This window comes from Henckelia pumila, chromosome 1 (assembly GCF_033568475.1).
Source record: "Henckelia pumila isolate YLH828 chromosome 1, ASM3356847v2, whole genome shotgun sequence".
NCBI lineage: Eukaryota > Viridiplantae > Streptophyta > Magnoliopsida > Lamiales > Gesneriaceae > Henckelia > Henckelia pumila.
In genome coordinates this window covers 73,885,534-73,898,366 of record NC_133120.1, presented here as the reverse complement: position 1 = coordinate 73,898,366, position 12,833 = coordinate 73,885,534, and the positions used below count along the sequence as shown (strand labels likewise).

Sequence of the window (12,833 nt, the reverse complement as noted above, 5' to 3'; positions counted from 1 at the left end):
TTTTTTTTTTTTTTTTTTTTTTTTTTTTTATCAAAATGCCCAACCACAAAAGGTTTGGTGGTGGTGGAATTAATTAATAAGTTGTGCCCAAAAGTTTTGGGGAAAGGTGGAAGCACTTATTGGTGTACACACAAAAAGATTTAAAAACTATCCGTGGAAACAGTGTTTTCATAATCGGACCGGTGATCGAACCGGTCTACTTAAAAAAAACGGTCCAACCGGTCGGACCGTTTTAACCGGACGGTCCAATCGGAAAACCGTTTATATAATATAATATAATAAATAATATATTTTGAATTTTAAAAACTCAAAAATATATTTAAATAGACAAAAAAATATATATTTGTCATAATTTGAAAGTTAAATAAAGATGTAAATATATTAAAAATATCAATTATAGTTATAAATTATTTAAATAATAAAATATTTAATTTTAAAAAAAACAATAACTATTAAAATAAATTTTTTTAATGAAGTAAAAATTTTAAATAATAATGTATATACATAAAAAAAAATTAAATTTAAAGTTTTAAAAATAAAAATTTAAATTTTCAAAAAAAAAAATAAAAAAAATTCGAAAAACCGGTTCAACCGGTTCAATCGATTTTCCGGTTATTGACCGGTCCAACCGGTTCTTGACCGGTTTTGACCGGTTCTGACCTGTTGGACCGATTTTTCGGTTCTTAGGAGAGAACCGGACCGGACCGGCGACCGGTTCCCGGTCGAACCGGCCGGTCCGGTCCGGTTTTAATAACACTGCGTGGAACAATTTATCACAGGGGTGGGTCGGTACGGTATATCGTACCGAAAATCGAATACCGTATACCGTACTGAAAAAATCGATATGGAATTTTTTATACCGATATCGTACCGTATATCGAATATACCGAATTTTCGGTATACCGAACTTTCGGTATGACGAAAATCTATACCGTGTACCGATACCGAATTCAAAAAAAATCGGTATACCGAAAAATTGTCGGTATACCGAAAAAAATTCGGTATACCGGCAAAAAAGTCGGTATACCGAAAATTTTCATATATATATATTTTTAAAAAAATTATTTTTTGGTATTTTGGTATATACCGGTATACCGAAAAAAAATTACCATGCCGATATCGATACCAAAAATTTCGGTACAATATGATACCGTACCGAAATTTTCGGTATACCGATTTTTTTTGGTACGGTTTTCCGGTATTTCGGTATTTTTTTTCACCCCTAATTTTATCATACTTATGAGTTTTTCAATAAAATTATAAGGTTTTATTCGAGATTTTACTCCTAGAATTACCAATAAGTTGTGTTTGGATTAATGAAATTTATTTGGAAGGAGAGATTTGATTTGAGAAGGATTTGATAAATGAATTTCAAATATCACTCGGCAATTCAAACTGTCAAACACAATCATTGATAACTTTAAATTGAGCGATTTGAAATCTTGAATTTTTTCGATTTAATCGAGTCAAATAATCAGAAACAATAATCTCAATCCATCGATTCACACACAAGCATATAATAATGTTGTGTTTGTGTACAAAATTATAACGTACATTATAAATTGATTGGACATGTATCAAAATATTTTTGATTAACCAAAAAAACTAAAAATGTATTTAAAGTCCGTATTAATTCTGAAAGACTAGATTCAAATACAGGTAAAGTATTTTGCAAGCATATTATATGTACAATATATTCACACTTGATATATATATTGCTTCTTTTAATTTCTTATCGTCGTCTCCACCACTTGAGGTTTCCATTTTTTATAGGTAGGTATCCATTCATTTTATGATAATTAATAACTTTTCACTTAATTGAATAAAAAAACCATAGTAAGTTTGTGAGTGACATCCATTTGTTTAATGATTATGGTTTATTACCAAACTTTTTAGCATATAATATGTATGTCTGATTAGCGTAGTTTGTAAGCTATTTTATTAGTTTGATATGCACGAAAGAATAGTGACCGTTTGACTCTATCTGCTAAAGAAAAATAATAAATAATATTACTAATACTACACAGGGTATATTCATTTTGACTATGTAAAAGGATATGAAAAACCAAATTCTTATTTAGAATTATATATATAATTTGGTTCTTATCTGAGAATTTCTACAATCATCAATCAAATTAGAATTTTTTTGGGGGGGTTATTGTGTCATAAATAGATTGTTATCATCTGATCTGCTTTCTCTATAATTATCTCTTTTTTTCTATTTTATTTTACATATTAATATTTAATTTGAATAATTAATTAAATATATGAAAAAAATAAATTACCATATATGTCGATAGAGGTCGGAAAATATCGAAATTATTTTAAGTAATGAAATTATAAATAAATAAATAAGAAATTTAAGGTCAAAGATTCAAACTGAATTTTTTTTTAAAAAAATTGTTTTCCCAAATATCGAAACCACTCTAGCCGTCTTTTTTTTTTTTTTTATAATTATTTTATGACGTGGAAAACCCGTAGTCACATTCTAGCCGTTATTTTTACTTTATAAACTAAGGTATTGTTTTTTTATATGAACTGTATAACATCGGTGTCAACATCTCAGTATACGGTATATCGCAAATGTTCTTTAGATTTTGTGTTTAATCAATATAGCATAATTTTTATAATAAATAGTTAAATAAAAGTATATCAGAAAATAAAAATATTGTTCTTTATTTATGAGAAAAATGTTCAATTCTTTACCATTGTTTTATTCAAAGTAAAAAAGTTTTTGATGTCTCATCATATAATTATCAGCTGCCTTACCTTTGCCTGATTGAGACCCAAGCTAATGGCAGCTGATTGAAGAGATATACAATAACATTACCACATTATATATGAGCATCTTAGTAACATACAAATCAACCACTTTATATATATTCTGTGAACAAATCAAAAACTGCTCTCCATTACTAGATCAAATTAAAGAATCTGTTCATCAACTCATATGCTGCATGCTTTTCTTGTTGATGCCTATCACTTTCCTTGAACCCGAGATCAGCCAGTCGAGCTAACGAGCCATACTTTGATTCGGGGAGAAAAAGATATCTATTTTCGGGTTGCTGATGATCTGCTGTCATTGCGTTGCATCCCGCGTAAGATCATCGTGTTTCTGTGGCAAGATTCATCTTAATTTCTAGTTTTCCGGCCTAACAAGCATGACCACTCCCACTGCACGATTCGCTCCCCCGAGCACCATGGGGATATACCATATTAGTCCATGGGACGACGCGTTTGAAGGCCATATCATGGTCGCAGCAGAGGCGGAAACAATACTGAATAACAAGGTGAAGAAGGATTGATGATGCAAGTTATTTACATTTTCAAGATGATTACTTGCTTAGTTCATATGTAGTTATAACATTTTTCATATGTCTTTTTAGTCTGAAAATACATCTGATAAATCTCTTGAGGATAACTCTGAAGGTAATCAAGCATCAAAGGATAATTCAGAGAAGGTAATGAGACCAAAAACTCTTGACATATACAACAATTTTTCTTGTGTAATGGCTGAATATATATATATATACATGTTATGAACAAATAACAGATACAACGACGTTTGGCTCAAAATCGCGAGGCAGCAAGGAAAAGTCGTCTCCGTAAGAAGGTTTAGAGACATTGCATCCATCCTATTAGTTCTTTCTGAAATTATCTAGTTTAATGTGCTCGTTGTAACATCCTCTTATGTTGACAGGCATATGTGCAGAAACTTGAAACGAGTCGTTTGAAGCTGGCGCGGCTTCAACTTGAACTGGAGCAAGCTAGGCTGCAGGTATATATTATAATCAGGTGCAATGTAATGTTTTTGTCCCTATATATATCTCAAAAAGCTTATATTACACAACATAAATCTGGTCTACATTTTCATTGTAGGGACTGTTAACTTGTAGATCAACGGCAAGCTTCGAAATATATGGACCTATGAACTCAGGTATTTGGTTTTTTTTATAAATAAAATTGCGTTATACTTTTTTCGTGCTTCGTCTTAATGGTATGATACTTATGAATGTGAAGGAATCGCAGCGTTTGAGGTGGAATACGGGAACTGGATTGATGAGCAAGATCGAAAAATTTCCGAACTTAGAAATGTACTACAATTACCAGTTAGTGAACCAGAGCTGGGAATGATGGTACAGAATGTACTAAGCCATTATCGAAACCTCTTTCGTATGAAACGAGACGTGGCCAGGACCGATGCGTTCTACTTGGTGCACGGAGCGTGGAAGACCTCGGTGGAGCGGTTCTTCCTTTGGATCGGAGGGTTCAGACCATCTACTCTTATAAATGTAACATGCAGACTACCATATTAGCTATTCCATTCAACATATTTATTTCATCTAGTCTTTGGTAACTTATTTTTGAGTCTTTGGTACTCTATATTGATCAGGTTGTGATGCCTCAACTCGGGCTGGACGAGCAGCAAGTCGTTAAGGTTCGCACGTTGAGACATTCGTGCGTGCAAGCCGAGGACGCCCTATCACTAGGAGTGGAGAAGCTTCAGCAAACTCTGGCACAGGGCTTCACATACATTGCTGCCGGAGCTGGAAATTATGGTGCTGAGATGCTTTCATCACTCGAAAAGTTGGAATCCCTCGAAAGTTTCGTGCTACAGGCGGACCACCTCCGAGAGCAAACTCTAGACCGAATGTCTCGTATATTGACGACACACCAAGCAGCGAAAGCCTTGCTTATATTCGGAGAGTATTTTCAACGTCTTCGGGCTCTCAACTCTCTATGGTGCGGTCGCCTCAAGCCCCAACAGCCTTCCTATTTTCCCCATTATGACATAGAATAGCTAGTTACTTGGTAGTTCAGAGCTCATGTACATTATTTGTAGTTGTATTTCACTTAGTTCTCATGGCCTTTTGTGTGTGTGTGTAGGTTTATTTAGCAATTTTAGTTATGGTTCTCATTTCTAAACAAGCCTGTGCAAGCAAGTGACTGGGAGTTTGACATATTGTAGATATGTAAATGTACGCAAGATTGGAGAAAATTTCAAAAGTTTGTAAGATTAAGGAATATGGTCTTTAGATGTTTATATGGCTTGTATCCTCAAGATTTTGCACCCGAGAACTCGGGGTTCTTGAAGGATTTGTAATCTCGTCTAAGTATATCGACTGTACTTGCAAATAATTTTTTGGTTAGTGCTTTTTTACTAAGAGATATATATATGATTGATGATGTAGGGATATGGTGTGATTTTTATATTTTTAAGTAAGTGTTTTTTATTATGTTTCTTTCTTTCTTCTTTTTCAAAATTGAATCCAACATTATATATTTACTCCATAAACTTGGAAATAAAGTTAAATTCTGATAATCCACGAGGGAACTGGGAAGTATATATGTTTTAGACAATAATCTAAATTCGAGTACAACAAACTCGTTGCTATCTAGCTCAATATATATTAGAGTTATATGCTACATATATACCTTTGATTACACATATGGTTACACGTCATCTTTAAAATTATAAAATTATCTCATATACGTTAACGAAGAAATCTCTTCAAAAGATAATTTTGTAACTTACCAACCTATAACCGAGTGTGTAATCAGACATGTAGATATAACATTTTTCTATATTAATATATATATATATATATATATGGAGAAATGAATAATTTTTCTATTATTTATGCGAGTTGAGGGTCCTATTAACAAATTCTGCAGTCTTGGCCACGGGCCGGTTTTGGGTCGGAATCGCCGGGTCCGGGTTGGTATTTTACCAACCCTTAACCGGCCCGCCCTTGGCCGGTTTCGATCTGAGTTGGTGAATCGGCGGTTTCGGTCCGGGTTCGATTAGCCGCCGGTTCCGGGTCCACCCTTGTTTTTTTTAAAAAAATAATTTTTTTTTTAAAAAAACTTTTACAATTAAACTTTTAAAAACTCTATCAAATATTTCATTATCGCAATAAAAAATATATAAATTTATTAAATAAAAATATATACATTTAAACTTTTAACATCTTCTAATATTATATTTATTCAATAAAAAATATATGACATTTCAGCTTTCAATATTTTATATTAAAAACTATATTTATTTCAATAAAAAAATATATTATATTTGTTAAATAAAAAATATATTACATTTCTTATATTAAAAATTATATATATTTCAATAAAAATTTATTACATTTATTCAATAAAAATTATATTATATTTCAACTTTCAACATCTTATATTAAAAACTATATATATCTCAATAAAAAATCTATTACATTTCAATTTAAACATCTTGTATAAAAAATTTATTACATTTAATTATTTTCAATTCAAATGATTTATTGGCCTAGTGACAAGAGTGATGTCTCAATACCATTTGGTTCAAATCCAACATGTGTAGGTTTTAAATATATTATTTAAAATTTTAACAAAATAATAAATATATTATTTAAAAATAGGCCGACCCGTCGGGTTGACCCGGGCTAACCCGCCGGTTTGGACCCGGGTCAAAACCGCCGGGTTGACGGGTTTCATAAAAAAACCGTGATCGGATCGGCCAATAGGATTTGACCCGGTTAACCGGCCAGTTGACCACGGGCCGGTTTTAGGTCGGGTCCGGGTTTGACCCGGCCCGTGGGCAGGTCTAATATTCTGGTTTCATCCTGTTTCTTTGGCCAAGTGTCAACTAATATTTGAATCACATCCATTGGAAAATTCAAATTATAATTTTTGTAAAAAAAAGAAAAAGAAAAAAGGAAAATATTGAATTGAAAGCATGTGTGTGATAATCGGATTCCACGCAGGCCAAACAGAAGCTGAAAGATTTCGCATAAAACAAAACTACAATCCAAATTGGCACACTTCCCCCTTCCAATTCGCTTCCTTCACGGCTAGAATCTGCTCAATTCCATAAAAAATCATAGCTTTTGTTACCGGGAATCGAGGAACATGAGCAATTTGAGATCGATATGTAGACCCCAGGTTGTGTTCTCTTCGATGACTTGTTGCTGCAGATCGATTCCTAGGGTTCCGTCGATTGAAAGCCCTAGCAACAGTTTCAGGGTTCGCTCGTATTCACCTGTGTTCGCTGTTTGGTTTGATAGATTGGGGCAGCAGAGAAAGAATGGGCCGAGGGTGAGATTAAATCAGCATAGGAGGATGGCGGCTACCAGAGCTTCTAATTGGACCGACGATAAATCCCCATACGAAACTCTTGGTAGTTCAACTTTTTAGCTTTGTTTTTGTTGCTTTGAGTTCCAGTCTTTTGTTACTTTATCGAGTGTGTTCTTGTGTTTATCAAATTATTATGCGTCACTTTTGTGTCTGCTAGAATCATGTTTGTGTTAAATCATGTAGCATGCTTAAAACAAATCGAACAGCAGCTACTGATACCATACTCGTCTGATGAGTCGGCTCATTTCAAACATACATTTCATGCATGATGCGACACAGATTGTTACTGTGTTTCACATTCTTGGCTGGAGCATGAGACAAAGTAAACACCGGAATTTGTATCAGTAAGAGTGATGTATAACCTCATAAAATGCTAGAAAGTTTGCGATATAATGCAAGTTTAAGCTGCAAATTTTTATTTTTTTTTCGTAATTTGAGAGTGACCTTATAGCAAGCAAGGATCAACAGTACATGATAGCAGTGAGGTAGAAGTTAAGCTTGGGTTTCATTTACTACCAGTAAACATCAAATATTTCACGTATGTTAAATATATTAAATTTCATGTATGAACTACTGCAACTTATGAAATGGATTTGTAATCTCGGGATTGAAAACTGATGTATCCAGCTGATTTTTTCGTTCTTTTCGGTGCTTAAAGTGTTTTCTTTAGTTTATTAATTATCTATGGATTATGTATATTTTTTTCGTTTTTATCCGGTGACCGATTATCTTTCTGTTTTTACTGTTCTTGGGTGTGGTGACTTATGCTCAACTTTCTGAATCCAGAATTGGAAAGGGATGCAGATGAGGAGCAAATAAAGATAGCATATAGGCGTCTAGCCAAATTCTATCATCCTGATGGTTAGTCCATTATCTTCAATCCTCTATATGTGGTGCGTCTGCAATTTATTTCTTTCTCTTGTAATACGAAGACGTGTATATTTGTATGCATGTTCTTAAATCCCATATATGGATTGTCCAAAGTGAAATTTTTTTATATTGAATGATTTTTAATAATTTGAGGTGAATTTAAAGTTCCCTTCCCTGTTAGGTACTTAAGTTTGCTCTTCCAACATTTCTGTACAGAACATGGAGCTATAATTTTCAATTTCTCTTGAAATTTTTTTGCACTGGCCTTGCTAATATGCCACTTTTATCTTTCTAGTTTATGGCCTTGCTAATGTGCCACTTTTATCTTTCTAGTGTATGATGGTAGAGGAACTTTGGAAGAAGGGGAAACGGCTGAAGCACGATTTATAAAGATTCAGGCTGCTTATGAGCTTCTTGTCGATGATGAGAAAAGGAGGCAATATGATACTGATAACCGTGTGAACCCAATGAAGGTGAAAATTTTCTCTCTAATACTTATCGATGTATGCTTACATACCAAATGCATCAACTTTTTTCATATACCGTGTGAATGTGTTTAGGAATGATGAAAAGTAAGCGTCTGTCTGGTTTTTCAATAAGCTTGATTCCAAATGCGTTACAAATTTAAAGAAACTGATGCATTTTGGGGTCTAGATTATCTTTTATTTAAGTGGTCATAGTTGAAACGTTTTTGTTCTTATGAAAATGTCATTTAGTTTTCATACGATGCTGTGTTTTAGTTGTAATTGGAATTTCTAATTCTGCATGTCTTGTGATGCATCTAACTTCACCGAGATTCGTTATTTATCAGGCATCTCAAGCATGGATGGAGTGGCTTATGAAGAAGAGAAAAGCATTCGACCAGAGAGGAGATATGGCCATTGCTGCTTGGGCTGAGCAACAGCAGCTGGAATTGAATCTACGAGCACGCCGTCTTGCTCGATCGAAGGTAAAGTCATTTTTTTTAATAACTAGGAACCCAAAAACTTCGGCCTCTGGGTACTTGATGAAAGAGGGTTTGATTGGATGGTGAATGTGGCAAGGGATTGTCCATTTTTGTAACTTTGTGATGACAAACTTGTAAAACAGCATATATTTGTTGATGAAATTTCAGATTGACCCTGAAGAAGAAAGGAAGATACTGGTGAAAGAGAAAAAGGCATCCTTAGAGAACTTCAACAGCACTCTAAGACGGCATACCCTCGTTCTTCGAAAAAGGGATCTAATGCAGAGAAAGGCAGCAGAGGAGAAGAAGAAGATCATCGGCCAGCTTCTAGCAGCAGAGGGTCTTGAACTTGAACATGGTCTGGATGAATGTGACAATTTGTAGGTCAATATACTCATAATTCATTTCGATATCTGTAATTATTTAATCATATGTTTGTTCAAGGAATACATCGATTTATTGTGTAAAGTCATTGAAGGGAAATTACATGTATATAATCTTCCTACTAATCTAAAGCTACAGTGAAGTATAAGTTATGTTGTATATAGATTCTCAATTTACCTGTCGGATCACAGTAAATCGGAACTGCAGATACGTGCAACACATTTACCCTAAAGCAAGTCCAAGTTCACGGTTCATATTTCTCGTCTGCGTGCCGCAACATTTCAAGTTCGCGAAGGGAGTTTTGATGCTGTTATTTTGGAGGGGTGGGGTAGCTTTATTCTTGTGATTTGGTGAATTGGATTAGAAGTTGGTTATCATGATTGATTATAGTTTAGTATAAACTAGTGCTTCGGTGCATGCGTTTCGTGCTTGTGCAGTCGCGTTTTTTCACGAAAAAAGAGAGAGAAAAAAATGGTAAAATAAAAAATGGAAAAAAAAATGTTGCTAAACAAATAGATAATAAATTGGAATAGATACATCTATTTTACAAAAAAAAAAAAAAAAGAGTGATATTTTGGTAAATCAAAGGCACAAAGTTAGTATCATTGTGGTAATAAGAAAACCATCAAATGGTTAAACAAAAGAGAGAATGTCATATAAAATGATTAATTGTCCAATAATTTGGATTTTTTTAAGAATTTAATGTTTAATTTGGAAGTTGCAAGAGAAAAGAAAAGAAAAGAAAATAAAAGAAAAGAAATGAGAAGAAAGGAAAGAAAAATTTTTGGTTTTCCTTTCATTTCCTCCCAAATCTTTGACAAATTTTCCTCTCTTCCCTTCATAAAATTTCCAGAATAACCCTCTTTTTTTAAATTTCCTTCACTTTCTTTTCTTTTTATTCGAATCTCAACTCCCAAACTAAGCTTAAAGTAAGATGTAATAATAAATTCATGTCAGGTTTTATCAATAAATTGGAAAATACTTAATTAAACAGATTTTATTATAATAATATAGCGATTAGCGAGATGATTGTGGATGACGTATCGTACATTGCGATTATTCTGCTTTTTTTCTCTTCTTTTGGAGTTCAATTATAATTACGAGAGTTGATCCTACAACGTGGAGCCAATTTAGTGACAAAGACTGAAGTCATAACAAGGTAGCAGCGGTCAAAAGTGTGGCCTCCTTTTCATGGGGAAAAAGATACAACTTTGTTCATTTCTCCTTTCATTATCAACGTCAAAATAAGACCAAGCTCACGAGGTTATTATCTTACACGAACGATAATATATATATATAGAAATAAGTAATTTATATGATCGATAATTATATAAAGCTATGATATATACGGATTAAACGTGTGGTTAACAATCGATGATCCTTTTATCGACACCAAACTCGACCCTAATATTGAAATTAAATTATCAAAATGTAATGAAACGTTGGATAAATCATCAATCCACCCCCAATCCTATCCTAGCAACCCAGTTCATTGCTAATTCACAATTGTAGAACAAACACTCATATATTACATATAATATATAAATATATGTTCTCCAAAATAATCAAATCCTTACAGGTTATATATATATTTATCCTTCCCAAAAAAAAAATGGAGAAAAAAAAGAAGAAGAAAGATGAAATTACACAGCTAGTTGAATGTCTCCAAGATCTAGCTGCACTGCAATCTCCTCGAGCTGCTTCTTGACGCTCATGTCGATCAATTTGGAACCCGAATCCCCGTACCGGATCGTGAACCCGGCAACCAGAGTCGGGTCGATCTTGGTTTTGATCCTCACGTTCCTCGCCCCAGTCAGTTTCTGCACGCTCTTGGCGATTTGCGCCAGATGCTGCGACTCCAGATCCACCACCGAGCTCACCACCGCCAGCTCCGTCTCCGTCAGTTTGTTGTAAACCACATCGAATTCCTTGATTATGTCTCTGATTATGTCCACCCTCTTCATGTCCACCAGGATGTTTATGAAATTCGCCACGTGCGGCTGCATCTTCGACTTCTTCGCTATCTCGTCCACGATTTTGCCCTTGTCCTCCTCCGTAATCGTGGGGTTTATGAAGAAATTCACCACCGCTTCGTCGGAGAAGACCTTGTCGATCGCCTCGAGGTCGGAGCTGGTTTGCTCGAGCGTGTTGTTGGATTTCGCCACTTCGGCCAGGGCGTTGGCGTAGCTTCCGGCGACGGAGTCGGCCATTCTAGCGCCCGAGGAACCTCCTCCACCCGTGCGGCGGCGGGATTGGCGCGATTTCAGGGTGAGCTTGGGGAGGAGTAGGGTTGAGAGGGAGAGCTTGATTTTCCGCGTGGATTGCAGCTGTGAAGACGGCAGCGAACGAGACTGGAAAGCGATTGGAGTTTGCTGGAGGGCGGCGGCCATTGTAGGTGTGGTGGTGAGAAAAAGGAAGGAGGGAATTACAAAAAATGGGGGGATTTGGAAAGAGATATGGGATTGTTTGTTTGTTTGATTTAAGTGTGGATGATGGAAATGTGGTGAAGGATGGAAAATCTTATCTGGAAAAGATAAGAAATGATGGACAATTATGAGGTCACCATATGCCCATGTTAAACAAAGTCTTTGAACCATTTGAGTTCGACCGTAATCGATCTAGCATTCCATCGTTAGCGACCCGACTCGATTCGCCTATCTCGCACGGGAACACTTAGGTGGTGTTTGTTAAATTTTTTTTTGAAAAATGTTTCTTAAAAGCTCTCTCAAACACTATTTTAATTTGAAAGTTAAAGTCAAGAAAATTGTTTTCTAGAAAAATAGTAGGTCCATTCCATTCTCCAAAATTTCTGTGTTTTATGATTAGATTTGCAAGCAAGTCAAGTTACTCGTTAGTAGCTCTTGAATGTCTCGATAAAATCTTGATTCAAGCTTGATTTGATCGAACTCAGAAATTCGACTTTCATTTGAGTCGATTTTGAGTTTTAATTGTTTCTACTTGAGTAGATCGTGAGCTACTCGAGTTACTGCATATTAAACTTTTCAATAATACATAATTTAAGTTTATTTTTGTTCATATAATATAAAATTTAAACCATCAAATTATGCTTCAAACGTTCTCAATCTTTTTTGGCACGAGTTCGAGTAACTCGTATTTTCACCAGTCGATCTCGAGTATCAAATTGAAACTCGGTTGAGTTCGAAAGAGCTTGAACCCACAAATTTTAAATCGATACTCGAGTTCGACTCGACTGGTGTGTGCCCAATGCCCATAATTAGGGCTGAGATACCGAACCAAGATATCAATTTTTCGGGATATCGTACCGAAATTTTTTCGATATATAGACATTTTTTTGGTATATTGAATTTTTTTTTCGGTATCTATACGGTATCTGAATTTTTTCCATACCAAAATTTCGAAATTTTGATATCGGTATCAATATGAATTTTTTTCATACCAATATTTTAGATACGGTATACCGAAAACCCACCCCTACCCATAATTTTGAAACTTTTATCGAGCAATATTTGGTGGGGGTGATAAACAA

The 12,833-nt window shown here is 34.6% G+C and overlaps 3 protein-coding genes across 3 annotated transcripts; 2 read left to right on the top strand and 1 right to left on the bottom strand.

Annotated features, from left to right (window-relative positions):
• Positions 1-2,903: 2,903 nt before the first annotated feature.
• Positions 2,904-4,982, top strand: LOC140875644 (transcription factor TGA4-like). The gene is made up of 7 exons (XM_073279377.1): positions 2,904-3,290; positions 3,387-3,461; positions 3,554-3,613; positions 3,701-3,778; positions 3,880-3,937; positions 4,021-4,292; positions 4,394-4,982. The coding sequence occupies exons 1-7, from the start codon at positions 3,162-3,164 to the stop codon at positions 4,799-4,801; spliced, it is 1,080 nt and encodes a 359-aa protein (XP_073135478.1). The 5' UTR covers positions 2,904-3,161; the 3' UTR covers positions 4,802-4,982.
• A 1,759-nt stretch (positions 4,983-6,741) lies between these two features.
• On the top strand, positions 6,742-9,506 carry LOC140875553 (uncharacterized). Its single transcript, XM_073279269.1, has 5 exons — positions 6,742-7,168; positions 7,912-7,986; positions 8,329-8,468; positions 8,807-8,944; positions 9,110-9,506. Exons 1-5 carry the CDS (start codon positions 6,901-6,903, stop codon positions 9,323-9,325), a joined length of 837 nt encoding a protein of 278 aa, XP_073135370.1. The 5' UTR covers positions 6,742-6,900; the 3' UTR covers positions 9,326-9,506.
• A 1,293-nt stretch (positions 9,507-10,799) lies between these two features.
• LOC140874793 (ATP synthase delta chain, chloroplastic) lies at positions 10,800-11,816 on the bottom strand. The gene has a single exon (XM_073278193.1). It carries the CDS (start codon positions 11,713-11,715, stop codon positions 10,969-10,971), a length of 747 nt encoding a protein of 248 aa, XP_073134294.1. The 5' UTR covers positions 11,716-11,816; the 3' UTR covers positions 10,800-10,968.
• Positions 11,817-12,833: the final 1,017 nt, after the last annotated feature.